The sequence below is a fragment of the Homarus americanus genome, unplaced genomic scaffold (genome assembly GCF_018991925.1).
Source record: "Homarus americanus isolate GMGI-L3 unplaced genomic scaffold, GMGI_Hamer_2.0 scaffold6317, whole genome shotgun sequence".
NCBI classification, from domain to species: domain Eukaryota; kingdom Metazoa; phylum Arthropoda; class Malacostraca; order Decapoda; family Nephropidae; genus Homarus; species Homarus americanus.
Window position 1 is genome coordinate 12,285,900 of NW_024730668.1, and position 21,726 is coordinate 12,307,625.

Here is a 21,726-nt window from a genome sequence, read left to right on the forward strand (position 1 = left end):
TTGTTGTTTATCTGCTATTTGGTTTCTCTGTTTACATCTCCTACACTAAGTACTTTACATTTGTCCACATTAATTTCATCTGCCATTTTTCAGACCATTCGAAAAATTTATTTAGATCTTCCTGTAGTTTTGTGGGAGTCCTACTGTATGCAATATTATGTATGTTGTATGTATACTATGTATGTACCCCCATTTATATACATTACCTATCTAGTCAGTAGCGTGTGGCAATGCCCCGTTTCATGTCACCACACGCTTAGATAATGTGCCTGGCGACATCTGGAAGCTGCTAATGTACCACTTGCCACATGTCGCCTGAGAGGTCAGGGAGAGGTCAATTGACCCATATAAGAGTGTAGGGACTACCTGCGCTTGTAAGCGCACCCTTGTATACTTCCGTCAAATAGAACCTACAAACTCTACAGGTGTTTATGTTCTCTCCTGTAGTTAGAACTGAGTACCCAAACCCCTACACTATACATGGCGCAGTGATTTGATTGATTGGAAATATAAGTGCGTTCTGTAAAATCAAGACCGGTAGACCACGCTTTGTCATCCATCAACCGTCGCGCTCCTAATTGCATTGTCTCCCACAAAAACTCGTTTGAATTACCAACGAGTTTTGAGCAGTGTTTCAGTGACAGCAAGTCCTGTGAAGTGCTATAAGTGCCTTCGTGTGTGTAGTGCTAAGTGTGTGACCTTGTTCTAAGGGATTCCCCAAGGTGGAAGGCTGTTCAGGGCATTTGTGAAGAGCATGCGTCAGCGCACCCTTCCCCGGCCGTCTCTCGCGGGTAACTGATCAGCGCTCCGCGCCCCCCGCCGCTCACCCCCCCCCGCCCCCCCACCCTGCCTACACACACACCAAACCACGGGTACACGATGCACGAACACCGACTGCAGTCATTTTATATATATATATATATATATATAAATAATTTACTTATCTGTGTATTCAATTAATTTTTTGTCTCAGATCTTGTTGAATACGACGGGATGATAACACTGATTTGAGATACAATATACAGATAAAGTAATTATGCCCCGGCCTCACGCAGGGGTGTCCCTAGCGCCCGGATGAGTCAGACGGATGACAGCTCTACAGAGATGGATGACCAGTCAGAGCGCGATGCTCCACCCTCTCCGCCAGCCCTTCCACCTCGACCCTCAGCCTTGTCTTCAGAGATAATTGCTCTGATGAAGTTTATGAGGGAGGAAAGGCGTGAGGACGAAGCGAGAAGACGTGTTGAGACGAAGAAAGGAGACAAGTCAGAGACCACCAAAGGAGATTGGAAGATAGTGAACGGTTTGCAGCTTTGATATCTAGCCTCACTGCTAATCAAGCCCTTGGCTCTTCCACTGCTTCGGTATCGACTGGCTCAGATATCTCGTCAACGCCTTCTGTACGCCCCCCAGCCCCCCCCCAAGCCCCCAGCCCCCTCCCCCAAGCGGCTGCCTAATCCCCACCCATCTTGGAGCCTCACGTGACTTTCTAGACTTTTCGTGAGTGCCGGCGACGGTGGAGTGATTATGCTACAATGGTGGATCTCCAGAGCTTGCCACAGCCTAAACAACGCATTCAGCTACGTATATGCCTGTCTTTGGAAACGCAGCCTCTGTTGGAACATACATTGCAGGTGCCCCCAACTTCTTTGTTGTCTGTAGAGGAGGTACTGGATGTTCTAGAACGGCACATTAAAGGTCAGCGGAATGAAGCTCTACGCAGGAGGGAATTGTTTAGCTGTAGACAGATGGAGGGCGAGACATTTGACGATTTCTATGTACGACTCAAGAGAGCCTCGGAAGAGGTAGACATATGTCCTGGTAATCACCAGCAGTGCGAGGAGACCCAGTTGAAGCAGGTGATCCTGATGGGTGTTAAAGACGAGGAGCTTGTCCAACGCCTCATCTCCATCGACTCTTCCTTTTCTCTTAGGGATGTGTTGACAATATGTCGCTCCTATGAGGCTGCCAGGTGTGCCACCTCTGCCATCCGAGCTCCTCCTACAGCTGTACGGGCTATGTCCAAGTACAAGAAGTCTACCCCAACGCCTATGCCCACCACGCCCACGACGGCTCCCTTTGCAACAGCAGTGGTAGGCAGCACAGAACACAGGTATGTCCAGCTGCTGAGACTACCTGCGACAGTTCTGACCACAAGGGCAATGGTCACTTACAGTACAGTGCCCAGCCAAACGCGTCCAGTGCGATGTGTGTGGTCATCTGGGCCACTACGACAAGTGTTGCCCTACCAACAAACCCAACGGACAGCGTCGGGCGAAGCAGCAGCGCCCTTCCACCAGTGAGGGCCGCCCACAGTCGTCAAATCAGAGGCATGACGACCCTGGACAACGCTCAAGCCATATTAGGAAGTGTGTCATCCTGTCTCGAGATGCTGCCCGACACCGTCGCTGATGCTACAGTCATCGGTCCCTAGCATTTGCAATGCTTGGGGCTCTCTCCAAGTGATCTAGGACCGCCTCCCAAAGATTTCCGCTTCACGGCAGATGGTTCCCAGATGGCCCCAGCCCTAGGTTCACTCTATGCACATGGCACCTTTGGCAACAGGTCGTGTCAAGCCTGGATTGATGTGCATAATGGTTTCCCGACTCCTTTGCTGTCCTACAGACATTGCCAAGAGTTGGCCATCATCTCCCAGGACTTCCCAAAACCGATTCTCGACGTAAAATACGCCAACAGGGTGCACGAAGGGAGCCGCAACTACCCCTACCTCTGGCCAGTGACACCTCTCCTTCGGTAGTTGTCCCTGCTGCTTCACGTCCCCACATCTTGGCTCGCCTCCACGACAGTCACCGTGGAGCCGAGGCCGCCAAACGACGTGCAAGACAGACTGTGTTCCAGCCTGGCATCGACTCCGACATCCCAATGCTGTCCATGCGTGTAAGCCCTGCCAAGTACTACAACCCAGCCAGCAGCAGGAACCCTTCATGAGTGACGACAACCCCACCCGCCTCTTTGAGTCTGTGTCGGCCGACTTTTTCTGTGAGTCAGGAAAGTCCTTCCTGGTTATCGTCCATCGTCTCTCTGGTTGGCCGGTTGTCATCATGTGCGGTAACGATACGACGTCTGCCGCCACCATCAGCAAGTTTCGCCACTACTTAAATTACGTGGGCGTCCCTGTGCGCCTGCGAACCGACGGAGGGCCCCAGTTCACAAGCTGGGACTTTGCTGCGTTCCTCGACCGATGGGGAGTCCGGCATGTGTTCTCACTGCCCCATTACCCGCAGTCCAACGGCCACGCTGAGGCTGCTGTCAAACCCCTTAAGCACCGCATCCTCAAAGTGGCCCCTTCTGGGAATATTGACCGCGAGGCCTTCGACCGGGGTCTCCTTGAACTCCGCAACACACCCAATTACACCGGACGCTCCCCTGCCCAGGTCTTGTATGGACGCCCCCTCCGTTCTTGTGTCCCTGCTCACCCTCAGTCCTTCTCCAAAGAGTGGCAGGCCAAGGCAGAGGATTGTGATCGCCGAGCCGCCGAACGTGTTCAAGACGTTGTCGCCCGCTACAACGACCACGCCCGTCCTCTCCCCATGTTGAGTGTCGGCACCCAAGTCCGTGTTCAGGACCCGACCTCCCTACGTTGGGACAAAGTGGGCATAGTCATGAGTTTCGGTAGGTCACGGGACTACCAGGTGCGGTTACCCAGTGGTCATGTGTGGTGGAGGAACCGCCATTTTCTCCGCCCCGTAACACCTTCCACTAACCCCACCACCAGTGCTGAGTCCCGTATCCCCCAGTGATCGAGCCCCTCGACGCTCAGAACGGATCCAAAAGAAAAGGTCCGCTCAAAACTTTGCTATGAGCGTATAGGGGGGTGAGGTGTATGTATATTATGTATGTTGTATGTCTATTATGTATGTATGTTGTATGTATACTATGTTTGTACCCCATTTATATACATTACCTCTCTAGTCAGTAGCGTGTAGCAATGCCCCGGTTTCATGTCACCACACGCTTAGGTAATGTGCCTGGCGACATCTGGAAGCTACTAATGTACCACTTCCCACATGTCGCCTGAGAGGTCAGGGAGAGGTCAGTTGACCCATATAGGAGTGTAGGGACTACCCGCGCTTGTAAGCGCACTCATGTATACTTCCGTTAAATAGAACCTACAAAACTCTACAGGTGTTTGTGTTCGCTCCTGTAGTTAGAACTGAATACCCGAACACCTACATGGCGCAGTGAGCCCCTACAACCCCCAATTGGATTTAGTGTTGTTAATGCTTACTCGCTGTTTCCTGTCCTGTAACCACTCCCTCATCCATTTTAGAATATCTCCTCCAATGCCATGAGCCTCCACTTTTCGTATTAGTCTTTCGTGGGGGACTCTGTCGAAGGCCTCTCTTAGGTCGAGAAATACGACATCATAATGGTACCTGAAAAGAATGTTAATAGATTAATCAGACATGAACTCTCGCTTGTGAAGCCATGTTGGGAATCATTAATCAGCTTGTGCTTCTCCAGATGTTTTCGAATAGTTTGAAATTATTGCTTCCAATAATTTGCCTACAATTGATGTTAAACTGATTGGACGGTAGTTAGAGGATTGTGATCTATCTCCCTTCTTGAAAATCGTTATTGCATTCGCTATCCTCCAGGATTCTGGTACTACACCCGTTCTTAATGACATGTTAAACAGATTTGCTATGGGCATAATAGGCTCTGCCTTACATCCCTTTAATACTCTGGCAAATATCTCATCTTGACCTGGTGACTTATCAGGTCTTAGCTTGCCTATGTGCTTACTAACATCGTTACTAGTCACTACTATCTCACTTAATCTATTTTCTTCACCATCTCTGTATATAGTCGGTGCCTCGGGTATCATGTTTAAATTTTCGGTGGTGAAAAATTTTGAAAATTATCTATTCAGATTACTGATCACTATCCATCGTTATCAGTCAGCTCGCCGGTATCTGACTGTGTTGGTCCAATCTTTTCTCGTGTTTTAGTTTGATACATTTAAAAGAATCCCTTGGGGTTTGACTTCGCCTCCCTTGCTGCCTTCAGTTCATTATTCCTCTTTGCCTTGCCTTATCTCGGTCTTAACACTACTGGCCAATACTGTATAATAATCTCGGAGGTAAACTCACCACGATTTATTCTTCTACCTATAACCTTTCTGTCCAATACTATTTTGTAAATAATTATCTAGCTATTTGGGGTAATTGTTATTTGATCTGAGTTTCTCTTATGGTATGTTCTGCCTTTGTGCATTAACTAATTCATTATTTAAATTGTTGTGGAACTCGTCATTTTCAGATTTCGTGATCAGGCCATCTTCAACCATCATATTTTGTGAGGTTATCGTTGTCAGGTCTCCAGGTAAAGTGAAGTCACCCTCAGTGATTACATTGTGCAAAGTCAATTAATTGACCCCCAAACGTGATACCCCTTCTCTCAGCTGCCTTTTCAAACTATCAAAGTTTGCCTTTCTGAAATTTGGGACTTTAATGGAATTTCCCTTGTGACTGACATTAAATTCTAATTTGAATCTTACTTCCTTGTGATTGCTGTTAGCTAGTTCGTCCCTACCTCGACATTACTAATAAGGTTTTCTGTGTTTGAAAAAACTAAATCGAGTATATTATTATCCCGGGTGGGTTAGGCTATATGTTGACTTAGGAAACAGTCCTGAACTGCTTCAAGAAAGTCCTCTGATTCTGGTGTTACCTGTAAGGTCGATCCAATCTATTTGACTAAAGTTGAAGTCGCCTACTATTCAGAATTTTCTATTTCTGAATGCCCTGCATATTTCATCCCAAATAAGTCTCTCGTTAACTTTATCAAGATTAGGAGGTCTACATATTACTCCTATGATTAATTTTTCCCTACCATCAGATAATTCTATCCAAATTGTTTATGTATTCAGTTTAGGTTTTATTTCCTTATTTATTTCACACTTCAGATTATCCCTGACATAGATTGCTACTCCGCCTCCTTCCCTAATCTGCCTATCGGTATGGAATAATTTGTAATCTGAAATTTGGTATTCGATAGGTAGCTCACGTGAGTATAAGTTTATCCATGTTTCGGTGAATGCTATTTTAACGATTTTTTTCGGTACATACCAACGCCCAGATTTCATCCATTTTGCATTTCATACTTCTACTGTTTGCGTAGTTGATATCTAAGTTAGTCATGATCTGAGTCCTCCCTTTGTTGCGTTTAGGTTTTAACTCCCTGCCTAATTTAGTTTTTTCATCACTCCTAGCATTATTTTTCTGTAACCTTACACTTTGTTTACCCACTCCCAATGCAGTCTCCTCGATTCCCATGCTCGTATGTTCCCCTAGCAGTCTAAAGACTTCGACATCTTTTGAACTGCACTCTCGAGAGAGCCAGCCAGGGTTGGCACCCCATCCCTAGCACAAAGGTCCGTTCTGCTGTAAAAGTTGTCCCAGTTGTCAACGAATGGGGCTGATATTGACTTTCAATATCTGTCAAGACGGCCATTGACACCAACTGCCCTTGACAACCAAGTCATAGACAACTCTACTTCTATGCAGGACACCACATGTGATTGGGATCCCTCCCTTCACCCTAATACGTTCTATCAACGTGTGAACAGTGATCGCTACTACCGCGCCAGTAATAAGTTTCTTTTGCTACCAGAAAATTCACCTGTCTAAATGTATCATTATCCCATTATAATCAACGTACTGTAACTGTCTAGTGCCTAAATATGACTTATGAAACACTTGTCGTTAGGCAGTCAATCGTTTTATCAGTGAAAAGGCAGCTCCATTTATTATCAGTAATCAGTAATATATAGACGTTACGAAATACGCACACAGATGGTCTTTGGCAACTGAACCTCATCGAATACACCAATCGCGAAGAAGGTTCTGAATTTATCAGCCCTGGGCAGATTTATGCACCAGACCACAAGCTCATTACCACGGTGATAACACGAAGGGCAGCACTCACAGCTCTGGTTGTCATTCACTTGGGGATTAAGGAAGAAAACATCAACAGTAAGGCCATTATATGTTTATGTTCTGTTACATAACTTATTCAGTACCAAGTTTCATGGGAAACCTTACTTAATAGTAAACGATGTTTAAAATGAACCAGAGTATATTTTACTGTATACGAATAAGTTTTCATTAATTTATAGCCATAAAACCAAAATTTATCCGTATTTTGGAAAAAAGTATTTTTTTAAAGCTAACATAGCTTAACATAACACAAAGGGTAGTGACCCACATCAATGACCCACATCAGGGCCTGGGGTGATAATAATAATAATAATAATAATAATAATAATAATAATAATAATAATAATAATAATAATAATAATAATAATAATAATAATAATATCAATAGTGAGAAACGATAAATGTATTTTGTGTTGTCAAAGTAAGAGAAACAATTGAAACCCTGCAATTGTGTGTAAATGAGGTAGAAGGTCAGATCAGCAACCTGGGACTTGGTCGCTACTTTTGTGGTGTCATATGGCAGCAGGGTCTACCATTAGACAATAAATGATCTTCCCAGGCGTTAGTACCTCCCTGTTTGATAGCTGCCTATTACCTATCGATTTTAGGTTATTATTTTGGTTCGGCTAAAATATATAAAGTTAGTGTTATCGCCACGTGCCTGCCACATAATTGAGAGAGATGGAGCTGGTAGCAGAGTCTCGCCTTCTACCGTAGAGACAGCATCTTGATTTTTCGTTCAGCCAACATCTTCCTGGAGGATGTTATATTTGTCCTCGTTGGTCTAACCCAAGACCCCCAAAACGTGAGTGTAATTGTGAACTATTAAATCCTCTAAGAACTCTAAATGACTTTAATAAGTGTATTTATGCACTGTATATTGATCATATTATACAAACTGTGTCCTGATGTATCAGCAGTTGTAACATGTGAGTTATATTTAAGAGGTTAATAGGCTATGTACTGTATATTGATCGTACTATTCAAACTGTGTGTCCTGATATACCAGCAGTTGTTATATGTGAATTGTTTTTTTAACAGGTTTTGACCGAATTATACTCATCGCGTCAACAACAAGGGTCTTATTGTCCTGCACAAACCAAAATCGCTCCTATGAGCGATTACAGTTAGGTTTGGTCGATTCATATTTTTTCTTTAGAAATTATGTACTCCCGGACACTACATCTTCATCAAAATGAAACATTCATTCTTTGGGCTGAAACATGTCAGGAATTATGTACAGTACCTGTAATACGGTCTAATAGTCCGAAGGCGTTCTGAGTAGATAACTCGATTACCCAACAACGATCTGGTAGGCTAATGTACATTACTCTCTTATGCTTTAGAGCAGGGGTGGCCAACCTGTCGATCGCGAGATCTTCTCTAGTCGATCGCATGGCAAAGTTAAACTTAATGATCCATCCTTCTTAAGCTGCCATACAAAAATCCCCTTCAAATTTTACTCATAATCATTGGGATATTATTTTTGTTTAGATTTTTTTCTGGGATTAGATTATCATTATGGACACATCAGAGCGATACATACAAAAAACTTCGACTGTGCCATGCTGTGTGTGGCGAAACCTGATAGGAAGTGTTCACGTTCATACGGTCCGGTGCTGGCTGGTTCCTGGTGAAGAAACTGATCAGCAAGTTGTCATCAGTTATAGGCTAAAACTAGGCAGGTATTTGCTTTTATAAGTTTACAAATACACGTTAAACCTTGTATTAATGAATTTGGTAATGAAAAAATCGACTCTATATTGAGGAGTCTTGTCAAAAGTAAAGAGAGAGAGAGAATCATATTTGGCAACCTTGCCCAGCGAGCCTCCACACTTGTCACCAACAATGCAGTGATTTTCAGTCATCTGCAATACTTGGAAGTGTGAGGTGCTGTCTCTTGTTATGGAAAAGTCTTGGGTGATTACAAGAATTACTGACTTATTAGCTTAGCGACAGTTCTCGCCGCAACCCTAGAGTAGACAGAAGTGTTACGTTACGTTACGTTAGTAATTCTCATTTTCATTTAGGAAAAGTCATGGAAAAAAGTAATTCTCGTATTGACGTACGACTTTACCTTTTCCAAATATAGGTTATTGGCCATCAACTGAACCAAAAATGAGTTTTGGACCCAATACTAAAAATACCCAAATTTACCATTTTCACAGTGAATGGGAAGAAGACTATTTTTTTATCATGAATAATTTGAAGTGTCTGTGCTTGATCTGCCATGGGTCTCCAGCTGTAGCCAAGAAAGAAAATCCTGAAAGACATTTCAAAAGTTTTCACAAGAAGTATAATAATGATTTTCCACCTAAAAGTGAGCTACGAAAGAGGAAAGTTCATGAACTGAAATCACAGCTTACTGCACAACAAACTCTTTTTACAGACGCGAGCTCAAAATCAAGGGTAGCAACCATTGCATCATTCAGGGTGAGTCCAGTACTTACAAAGCATAAAAAAAAACATTTCAAGACAGAGAAATATTCAAATAGGCCTTTTTAGAAACAGCAGATTCGTTGTTTGAAATTTTCAAAGATAAGTCTGAAATACTGTTTTCTATTAAGGATGTTCAATTATCAAGAAACACTGTTATGAGGCGCTGTGAATTCATTGCTGAGGATTTGGGTGAACAACTGAATAAAGACATACGTGAGTGTGTGTTCTTTTCATTACAATTTGATGAGTCTACTGATGTGGTCGATACATCACAATTATGTATTTTCATTAGACTGGTGTTTAAAGACATGAGTACCAAAGAGGAACTGCTGAAAATTCTACCATTAAAAGGAAAACTCGGGATGAAGATTTATTTCAGACTTTCAGTGATTTTGTTAATAGTACACAGTTGCCAGTTGCTCGTATCTAAAAATACTGATGGGGCACCTGCATTGGTTGGCCGAATCAGTGGGTTCATTGCCCTGTGCAGGAGTGATGATAGGTTTCCTAACTTCTTTTTTCGCCTTAAAAGATTGGCCTTTTGATCACAACGAAGTGTGGCTGTTAGATTTAGCTTTTTTAGATGACATGACTGCTATGCTGAATAAACTAAACTTAGATCTGCCAGGGAATGATAAAACTATAGTTGACATGATTAGACCTGTGGCTGCTTTCAAGCAGAAACTAAAACTAGTGTCTTCGCAGCTGCATCAACATCAACTACGAAACTTCAGAAATATGATGTCTGAACTAGAGAACCAAGGAAAAGACTGTGACCAGTTTGGCAGTGCTCGATATATTGATCAGGTGCAAAACCTTGCCTCATATTTTGACAGACAGCTCCAAGATATAACAACAATAGAACCTGTTGCAACATATATGTGTTTTCCATTTGGTAAAATCACAAATGTTGAAGATATTTCATCTAGAATGAAATCAGTATTTAAAATGGACATATCTGAAGTCGAAAATGAGCTTCTGAAGCTTAAACATGATATTCAAATCAAATCCAGGACAACAGGAGGAAGTTTCTGGAACCTTCTCAGTGAAGAAAAATATCCCAATGTCAGAAAATGTGCCATGTACCTCACAGCATTTTTTGGATCAACCAACCTTTGTGAATCAACATTTTCACACATGAAACACATCAAATCCAAATACCTATCAACAATGCCAGATGAACACCTGGATGCTTGCTTGAGGCTAGCAGTCACCGCCTACAGTCCTAATTACACAAAGCTGGCAGACAACATGCAGTGCTAACCATCTCATTAGTAAAGTAAGTTTATGATTTTGTCATGTTAACAATATATCCTAACAATTATTGAAAAATTTTATTTGTTTACTCTCTCTCTCTACGAATCTGCGTGTATTTTTATGGCAATGGGTAAATATTAGACTAGTAGATCGCATCAGGGTAACTGTGGAAAAAGTAGATCACATCACACAAAAGGTTGGCCACCCCTGCTTTAGAGTGTTCCTTTTAGGCAAGTTTGACTCAAGCTTCCCTCTCAAGCTGCTTGAGAGGGAAGATGAACTCGTTTGTAAAAAATAGATTTCATATCCTATATCCTGTAACTGGAGTGGAGTGGCGTGTTATCGGGTTGGATGGTCGTGACAAGAGTAGCATCTCAACAAATAAGGCTATGTGTTGTTTGTAGACACAATAATGTGGTGGGATGTTGACTATCGTGTTCCCATATAGCAAGAATGAAAACAAAATCCGCCACTCGACATAAATGTTTTAATAGACAAAACGAGTGTTTCAATTGGTGCCACTGTGTGTCAAGAAGCCTTGCAACCATCCATCTTAATTGTCATACAATGTTTTCATAATACTGTAGTGATATAGACACATTAACAACAATCCATATGTACTAATAGTCATGTTGTCGAGAAATTACGTTAATTTGCTCTAGTGTCCAGGCAATATTTGTTATCCGTATTTTCTTGTTCATATTTTGATGTTCCCCAATCCACGCAAGCTTCTTTACGTTTAACCTTTTACCCATATTGCTATTGTGTATGTGTGTGTGTGTGTGTGTGTCGCGGGGAAGGGGGTTTACTGTAGTTTGTGTTGTGTGTGGGGGGTTACTCTAGTTTGTGTTGTGTGTGGGGTAACTCTAGTTTGTGTTGTGTGTGGGGGTCTACTCTAGCTTGTGTTGTGTGTGGGGGTTTACTGTAGTTTGTGATATGTGTGGGGGGTTACTCTAGTTTGTGCTGTGTGTGGGGTTACTCTAGTTGTGTTGTGTGTGGGGTCTACTCTAGTTTGTGTTGTGTGTGTGGAGTTTACTCAAATTTGTGTTGTGTGAGGGTCTATTCTAGTTTGTGATGTGCGTGGGGGTCTACTCTAGTTTTTTGTGTCTAGGGGTCTACTCTAGTTTGTGTTGTGTATGAGGTTTACTCCAGTTTGTGTTATGTGTGGGGGTTTACTCTAGTTTTTTTGTGTAGGGGTCTACTCTAGTTTGTGTTGTGTGTGGGGGTCTACTCTAATTTGTGTTATGTGTGGAGTTTACTCTAGTTTATGATATGTGTGTAGGGATCTACTCTACAGTAGTTTGCGTTATGTGTGGGGGTCCACTCTAGTTTGTGTTGTGTGTGGAGGTCTACTCTAGTTTGTGTTGTGCGTGGGGGTCTACTCTAGTTTGTGTTATGTGTGGAGGTCTACTTTCTAGTTTCTGTTGTGTGTGGGTCTACTCTTGGTTCTGTTGTGTGTGGATCTACTCTGGTTGTTGCTGCGTTTGTATGCGTCAATGCGTGTGTTTGGGGCTACACTAGTTCCAGCTGCGACCATGTGAGGGTAGGTGTGGAAGGACCGGTGTAGAAGGGCAGGTGTAGAAGGACAGGAGGTCAAATCTGGTAGAGCAGGTATGGAAAGGCAGGTTTGTAAGGACAATTGTAGAGGTATGTGTTGAAGGACAGGTGTAGGAAGGCTGGTGTAGCAGTGCAGGTATAAAAAAGCTGTGTGTGAGGAAAATGTTGGCGGTTAAGTGATAATAGACTCTCCAGTATGTTATATAATGTGATAACACCTGTTATATAAAAAAGTTATTTCACTCTTATCTCCTAAGATTTGGCCTTTCGATTCTCCCCTTATCACTGAGTTCTAATCTTTTACCCGTTGAATTGGGTAACCGCCAACTCAAAATTAAGGTCAAAGTAATAATTGACCTTTAAGATGGTCAAGGAGACGACACACACAGCGTTATGCATACAAAGCTATTGTCTCAATGTATTGGCTCATTGTGCTCTTAAGCTTACAATTAAACAGATGGATACAGCGAATGAATACAAGGCTCACCCTCTGTTCTCGAGGTTGCTGGTTTGTAACGGCCCCTCACCCCTAAAGATGGAAGACATCATTAAAACATCTATTTTGCTGTTTTAATTTTGGTTTTGTACGGTTATGGTTTTTAAATTAGAGATGAATTTGTTATGTTTATGTAAATATCCCCAAGAATACTCACGAACGTCTAAATTGGTGGGAGGGGTCCGCCCCACAGAGACAGACCCCCACCTTAAAGTGGGCCATCCCAATGTATGTCGACAGAGAGAGGTGAAATTTGGTATGGTTACACTAGGCAACAAATAAAAAATATATATATATATCCGAAACATGATTCAGAGCAGCTTCCTTTTGGTAATTTTTGAGATGCTGATTTCAAATCTGGTAATAAAAATTCTCTGCCTCCTACAGTTTATTTATTTTACAAAAAAAAGTTCGTGTTATTCCTGTTACTTTTTTCCACGTCATCACACTAAAATTCAATAAAAAATGAAAACAATCATAAGAAGACACAAAAAGTATTAAATTAGCCACTGTATGGCATTTGTTATTTTATTTCATCCTTTTATGTGTTGTATTGTCCTATGATTGTAAACACCAGCAATAGTCTCCCATCATGGCAGGATCCCGTCTACCCTGGTACCTTTCCTCCGTACGCCTAATGTCCTTATGAAATCGCTCTCCCAGATTCTCAGGAAAAAAGTCCAAGTGCGAGTGTAGGAGGTGGACTTTCTGGGACATCCTGTATCCTAAGTTTTTGTAGTTATTTAGGAGTTCCTCTACAAGTTGGCAATAGTTTTTTTCCTTCTTGTTTCCAAGAAACCCGTTGACTACAGATGTGAAGTGTTTCCATGCAGCTAGCTCATTTTCATTCAGTTTGTTTTCAAAGTCGTCATCACGAAGTCACTTTCTTATCTGCGGGCCAACAAAGATACCCTCTTTGACTTAAGCATCACTGAGTTGTGGGAATTTTTCCCTTAAGTACACGAACCCATCACCTTGTTTGTCCATAGCCTTCACAAAATTCTTCAATAGTCCCAGCTTGATGTGTAAAGGAGGTAAAAGGACATCGTTTGGGTCTACCAAGGGAATATATATAACGTTGCTTTTTCCTGGAGCAATCTCTTCCCTCTTTGGCCAGTCTTTTTTGTTGTAGTGTTTCTCTGTTGCTCTGCTGTCCCGTAAACACAGAAAACAGCAATATTTCGTGAACCCTCTCTGAAGGCCGAGTAGAAAGGCTATAACCTTCAAATCGCCGAAGATCTGCCATCTATACTCCTTGTATTTAATAGCGGTCAGTATTTTCTCCATACTTCAAATCTACAAAATGCACTACTGGAACTGAGGGCATCTGGTTCCCATTATGCAACAATACTGCTTTCAAACTAAGCTTGGAGGAATCTATAAAAAGCCGCCATTCCTTTGGGTCATGTTTTTCTCCCAACTCTGACAGCAATCCATCTACATCAGCACACACACAGAGGGAATCCTGCATACTGTAGAAGGAAGATAAGTAATATTCATTTTCCATAAACAGAAATTCTTGTCTGTTTTGCTAGCAAGTTCCATCCCTGCAGTCTTGATGCTAAAAGTTCCGCCTGCTGTTTTGACAGACGGAAATCACGTACAAGATCATTACGTTCACTTTGTTCTATAAGATGTGGTTCATTGGCAGTCTGGTCAATGAAAGGAGGATCACGGGATGATTCTGGGATTTCTTCCTCAATTTTCTCATCCGAAGTTGAGAGCTCTTCCAAATTAGCCGGTGGTGTAGGTATAAGGAGGCCTTCTCCGCGAGGAACGGGCCTTATTGCCAAAAGTACATTTGGATACTCATTTTGGTGAATTTGGTGAATTAACACAGCCTCAGCGTTGTATTCTTTCCATTCTCCTGTTCAGTATTGCTAACCTTGCATTTATTATATCCCTACCAACACAAGTTCGTATATTATATTCCTACACTACATACACACATACAGGTATATATAAAAAATGTTACGCGATTGACATTTTTATTGCCATATTTAAAATCATCACCCCAAAATTAATAAAGTGCAGCGTATCTAAACCATGTTACCGAACCCTTGTCAAATAGTGTTATTTTTGTAGGTGCACTTAATTTCGACCAAGAATGGACAAAGGCTATAAGCTGCCCCTCAAAGTTAGGACCCGGGCAATAACAGGTACCCCAACTAATATATGCATACAGTATAAATTCTACCAAATACGATTTTATTTTCACTAAGCTATAGAGCTAAAAACATCCGTTGGATTGTCTGTATGTAGCTGTTATGAGTAGTAGACTTGAGTAGGCCTTGTATATCATCTTGTAGTATGAAGATCGTTTCCGAATGCGTTCTGGTAGAATTATTATAGTATGAAGTATTTCCCTCGATAACCCTGCGGCGATCTAGTAGAAGGTATAGGCGTGTAGTCAATGTGTTTTTCTCTCTTGTCCCTTAGTCTGCTTCCTTAAGGTATGTTTGAGATGGTAAGGTAAACCCTTTGGTAAAAAAAAATTATCCTATTGATATGGTCGTTTTTTTTTTTTAGGTTAAGGTGGGGAATGAATGGTTGGCATGCTGGGGCTCAAGGCACAGTCAGACATGGGGGATAGAGAAGTCACAACATATAGTCGTAGGGGGAAAGGTTAGAAAAGAAGTTTAATGAGTTAAACAGAGGGGGACGACACCCCTTGTTTTACATATTACAGAGTTTGTTGGCTAACTAAGCTAACCTAGGATTTAGGTTGAGGTTGCACAATGACTAGATTTATTTTACAATTACAAGTTTATTAAAATCTTATACTGTTTTACGTTATGGACTCACTAGATTGTGACTTGTTAAATGTGAATTTATATCATCTAAGTTTTAATTTAAGGTGGATAACTGTGGCGGACATAGATGGGTCGCGGGTTGGGTTGTTGTAGTGCGGGCAGACTCCGGGGCCACCAGGCGTGGGGTCGCCCTCCGTTGATGTCTTCCCCGCGTAGGTGGTCTGGGCTGTGAGGGTCGTCCAGGAGCTTGTCCCAAACCTTCTTCCCTAGGCTATGGAACCTGACGTTGAGGGCCTCTGTTTTATTTCTTAGGTGGATGGTTTCCACTGTCTCCTGGGAGGGTGGCGCTTGGCCACTGGCTGATCTCAAACACTTGTTTTGGAAGCTCTGTAGTTGTTGTAGTCTAGTCTTCCCGAGTGTGACGAGTGGTATAGATGGGTACTCCAACACAGGCCTCACCAGCGCCTTGTACAGGTGAACTTGTATCTTCTCAGGCATCAGTTTAAAACATTTTAATTTGGCTGCGGCGACTTTGGCTTTATTTAGTCTGTCCTTCACGTGGGGAATGATGCCCGTCCGAGAAATGATGAGGCCGAGCAACCTGCCTTGTTTAGAGTACTCAATCTCTTCGTCGTCGATCATCAATGGCGCCGGCTTGAATTTGGCTATGGGTATGACCTAGAATTTCGTCTTGTTTGTTTTCATTTTCCATTTATTTTCATACTCCGAGATACCCTCTATTGCCCGAGCAGTGAGTCGCGCCATCCTTGCTGTGGACCTTCCTGGGCAGGTGACGATCTGTGTTACATCGTCGGCATACATGACGTACTCGCTGCCGACGAATGGGGGTGGCAGGTCAGCCGTGTAGAGTGTGTAAAGGGTTGGTGAGAGACAAGAACCCTGAGGCACGCTGCTCGATAGTGAGAATTCTTCTTCAAAATGTTCTTGCATCTTGATTTTGGCTCTGCGGTCCGTAATGAAGTTGCACAGCAGGCGCGTCAGATTTTCGGGTAGCCCCAGTTGAATGATCTTATACTGCAGCCCTGCGTGCCAATATGGTCGTCAGGGAATGTGTGGGAAGCCGTGAGGCTCTGTGTTTGATAATACAAATATGTGGCATAATGGTGGCCTGTTGTGTCGTCATACGACTAAAACAAACATAGTATCCACCACTTAACATAAGTGTGTGTTGATAAGAATAACGGAATGTTCAACTGGCGCCAACTGTGTACTAGAAAAGGTTACAACAAACCAACTCAGAAGGCATGCGAATGTTATAACTGCAAGTAATATTGATACATTAACAAGAATAAAAACATGCTAATATATCGTTATTTAGAAAAAAATGTCAATGGTGTTCAAAGTTAGTCAACGACTATCCCTATGTACCGTAACGTTATACACACACATATACTGTACCAGCAGCCAGGGTGATAGCAGCCATGGTAACAGCTGCCATGGTAACAGCATCCAGGTTAACAGCAGCCATGGCAACAGCAGCCAGGGTATCAGCTGTCAGCACAATAGCTGTTAGGAAAACAGCAACCAGAGTAAATGCTATCAGGGTAACAGCTGTTAAGATAACAGCTTTCAGGGTAACAGCAGCCAGGGTAACAGATGCAAGAGTAACGATTGTCAGGGAATAATGGGTGCGATTTTAACGAGTAAAAATGAAGGCAAGATGATTAACGGAAGGCAGAGCTCGGGATGAATGAATGAAATTAAAAGCTGGGTTCCCAGAGAGATACAATATTTTGGAGGGTTTGTGAGAAAAGTTCCACAGCATTTGGAGTGGATGGCTTTGGTCGCCAATCTTCAGATCTGAGGATGGCTGCATCATTACCCAATTCGCACTGCGATTTTATAAGAATTGGTTAGTTTCCCGGTTTCGCCCAAATGGAGGAACAGGATATAGAGTACGATCATCCCTACCACAATTAAGCTCCCAGTCTTAAAAACTGTCGATCCGCGGGTTGGGGAGAATATGGTCGGCCAATGTGGGACCGACCCCCTCTCCTGGTAGGATAGGCGATTGTGCACGACCATCCTCAACCGTCTTAAAAACTGTGGACCGATCCGAAGGTGGAGGGTCATTGTTGGGGCCCTATGGGGCCGACCTGCCTTTGTAAGAGGACAAGAGATAGTGCATGACTACCCTCTAGAGCAGTGGTTCCCAAACATTTTTAACATGACGCTTCTTTTTGTTTTTTGCGAAGTCCTCACGACCCCCCCCCCTTTATATTTTTTAATGTAAGATCTGCATATATTGTATTTTTTATTATCATTAATTTTTAGCATTGTTGAGGATCAGATAACTGAAGATGAGGGAGGATCGGTGGCTGGTAGTGTTGTGAAAGATACGAGTAGTGTGAGAGTTAGTATGGTATTGTGGGGTTCAGGTTGTTTGGTTCACACTCAGGATGGAATGGAGAAAGGAAACTCACAATGTGCTCTCTATATACATGTTGTATTGGATGTACAATGCAGCTTGGTGCTGGGAAGGCAGCATGGTTACAAGCGTGATGTAGAGAGAGCTGGTTGGTGAGGACGCTCAGAGAAGGACAGCTTGTGGGTCGCCATGCTCGCCGGCGGGAGCGAGGACCGCCAGGCAGGCGGAGGAGGAGGTGTTGCTGGCTGGTTGGTGTAGGTAGAAAGAAGACAGGTCGGTACGGTACGGAGTCTTTAGTTATGAGGTGAAAGAAGATTATTAGGGGTTGAAGGAAAAGTGGTGAAACTGAAATACAGTAGGAGTAGAAAGAATCTGGGCTCAACCAGATCGCTTCATCTTTCCTATTGGTGTTTTATCTTTGTTCTGCTCCCTTGGGTCGTCAGACCTTTGTATTAATATTGGTTTATTTATATAATGCTGCTTATTATTATTATTTTTTATTATTGTTGGAGTTAGTGAGCCCGCCCAGGTCCTTGTGTAACTGGGAGGGTAGTCACATTTTTTTTTCTGAGGTGTTAGTTAAGTGTTAGTTGTGTTAGTCTAAAGGTACACTGTATGGAGAGGCCTGCCAGGTTCTTAGTGGAGCTGGTAGGTCACTCTCATCTTTTATTTTCTCTATTAATGTTTTATGTGTATATGTGTATATTGGGGCAGGAGGTGGTTCAATTACTTCTTCCTGGCTGATGTAGCTGGGAGGGTAATCACATTATTATTATTATTTTTTTTCCGATGGAGTTAGTGAGCCCGCCCAGGTCCTTGTGTAGCTGGGAGGGTAGTCACTTTTTTTTTTTTTGCTAAGATGTTAGTTCAATGTTAAATGTTAAATGTTAGTTGTTATGTTAGTCTAAAGGTACACTGTATGGAGAGGCCTGCCAGGTTCTTGTGGAGCTGGTAGGTCACTCTCATCTTTTATTCTCTCTATTAATGTTTTATATGTATATTGGGGCAGGAGATGGTTCAATTACTTTCTTCCTGGCTGATTTAAACCAACTGTGTTCTTGGAATTCTTCGTTGTCTATATTATTTATCCAGTTTTGATATGTTTCTGTGTTAAGTTCAGTCACTTTTTTCCAAATATTTGCAGCTTTGTTGTGTATTTCTACATTGATTGCTAAGAGGTTTGCTCTCTTGTGTAGCTGTTCATTATTGATGTGGTCTGTATATTTTATGTTATATATAAATCTGAGGGCTATATTTTGTACTGTTTGTAACCTTTTAATGCTCGTTTTACTAAGAGTGTTCAATGGGATGGGTGGGTAGTCCATAATTGATTTGACAAGGGCAATATAAATCTTTCTTTTGTTATTAATGCTAAGGTTCTTAAAGCGTTTTATTTTTGATAATCTTATTCTTGCCTGTCGTTCTTTATCTTTTAAGTATGTTATATATCCTCTTTTTGTTAGTTTTAGTCCAAGCATCCTGCCTTCAGTGTCGTATGGGTATAGTTCCTGGTCGACTATTACTGGACTTGTTTTGATCTTGGCTATTGGTATTATCTTGAATTTGTTCTTATTTGTCCTGATTTTCCATTTTTTCTCAAAATCATTTATATTTTTTATCGCTCTTACCGTGTAGAGTGCCATAAATTGGGTTGATTTTCCTGGGTATGATACTATTTGAGTAATATCATCAGCAAACATTACATATTCGCTAAAGGGGGTAGGTTGAGGTGTGTCTGAGGTATAAATTGTATATAGTGTTGGAGAAAGGCATCCTTCTTGAGGTACTCCACTCTCAAGATTAAACATGGTTCCCATAAGTTTCCAATTTGAATTTGTGCTCTCCTATCATCTAAATAGTTACACAATATTCTTAGCAAGTATTCGTTAAGTCCCAGTTTTAATATTTTATATTTTAAGCCTAAATGCCAAACTTTATCAAAAGCCTTAGAAACGTCCCTTAAAATTATATTGATCTGGTTACCCTTGCTTTTTTCTATTGCAATTATTTCCGTTATTGTAGCTATTGCAGTTAGGGTATTTCTATTGGGCATAAATCCATGTTGTCTATTGTTAGTTTTCCCATGTTGTGTTAAAAAGGTTATAAGTCTTGAATTTAACATTTTTTCCAATAGTTTCCCGGTAATTTCTAATAAAGATATTGGCCTGTAGTTTAATATTTCCTTATTGTCCTTACCCTCCTTGGGAATAAATATCATTTTAGCATATTTTAGTTTATCTGGAAAGTAACCGGTTATTAAGCATGCGTTATAAATGTTTAATAGTGTTTTTAAGATGTTTTCAGGTAGATTCATGATCATATTTCGTGTAATACCTGTGAGCCCGGGGGCTTTTTCCTTAAACTTCCTCAGACAGTGCATCATTTCTCCCATGGTTATTATTTGATTATTAGGTAATAAGTTATAGTCTATATATTGCTTTGGGGTGATTCTATGTATGTGTCTTCCCACTTGTCTTCTATCCTTTCTTCGTGTTCACTATCAAAATCTTCATTTTCCTCATCTGATATTTTAAAAACTTTTACCCATTCCCTTTTGAATGCTGACTCTTGTTCATTTTCCTCGTGCAGTTTTGTTCCATTTTGGTCTTTAATGTATGGTGTTTTTTGCTTGTTGTGCCCCATCATCTTGTTTATGGAAGTCCAAAATGTTTTTGTGTCTTTAGTCATGTCAGCCGCCATTATAATATCATTCCATTTTTTATTGTTTGCTTCCTTACATGCGTCTCTTAATTTTATCTGTAGTGCTGTCTGTGTCGTATATAGCCATCTGTTACTGCCGTGTCTTTCCATATACCTGTTTATTTCATTGTAATGGGTTTGGATTAATTTAACTTCTTCTGGTAGTCTGTTGTTGGGTAATGTTCTAAAGTGTGAAGTAGGAGTGTGTTTGGTTATAGATGTTTTTATTGTTGAGTGCAGTCTGTCCATTTCTGAGTCTATGTCTTCTGTTGTTTTCCCTTGTAGGTTAATCGAGTGGTGATTACCAAAGTCGTCTTTGAAGCTGTCCCAGTCTGTTTTACTCATTTTCAGTCTCTTTTTTATTGGTATCTGTATGGGGCTTGTTGACAGTGTTAGTATAATTGGCAGATGGTCACTGCCATGTGAGAGGTCCTTGTTGGTAAAAATTTTGTCTGGTGTCGATTGTGTATTGTGAATTATCCAGGTTGGAAAGTTAGGACCCAGATGATTGATTTTCCCTAGGTTTATTAATTGATTAAGGGCGTTTCCCACGGCGTTATTATTTGTATTGTCAAAAATCCTGTGTCAGGCGCTAAAGTCTCCTAAGATGTACATCGGATGACTATTGTTAGCCAATTTTAATAGGTCTTCTATAGGTAAGTAGGGTCGTCTCGGTGGCAGATAAGTAGTAGCAATGATTACGTCTCCTTGAGTTGTATTTATTTTTATTGCTAGAAATTCATCCTGGAAGTCATCGATTAGTTTAAATTTTAAGTTTCTTTTAACCGCTATAGCTACTCCGTCATTTTTCTCGCCCGATTTATTTCTTTGGTTTACATAATAGTTAAAGAGTTTTATGTTGTTGTTGTCTGTCTCACCGTGACTGTTTATTAGTATAATGTCAGGGTCAATTTCTTGATATATATTACTTAGGTTAATTCTCTCGGTCTTCCAGTTTCTTACGTTGTGTTGTATTATTCTTAAAGTTCTTACTGTTTGTCTATTGTCCATTATTTCTTATACTTGGATTGTGGCAGTTGGAGTGGAGACCTATCGTCCTGTTTCCCGCTTCTGACTCTTCTAAACTCTGACGGGTCTACTATTTTAAAGTCATTGGTCGTAATCTTTAGTTTGTCCGTAGTGATTAGTGTCCAGACGTAATCTTCACTTAGG

At 41.7% G+C, this 21,726-nt stretch overlaps 1 protein-coding gene across 1 annotated transcript in view; it reads left to right on the forward strand.

Moving 5' to 3' along the window:
* The first annotated feature begins 6,907 nt into the window (after positions 1-6,907).
* Positions 6,908-21,726, forward strand: part of LOC121867237 — a 45,135-nt gene continuing 30,316 nt past the window's right edge. The window contains exon 1 of the mRNA XM_042367089.1: positions 6,908-6,998. Coding sequence (XP_042223023.1) covers position 6,998 — 1 coding nt within the window. The 5' untranslated portion in view covers positions 6,908-6,997. The remainder of the gene's footprint in view (positions 6,999-21,726) is intronic.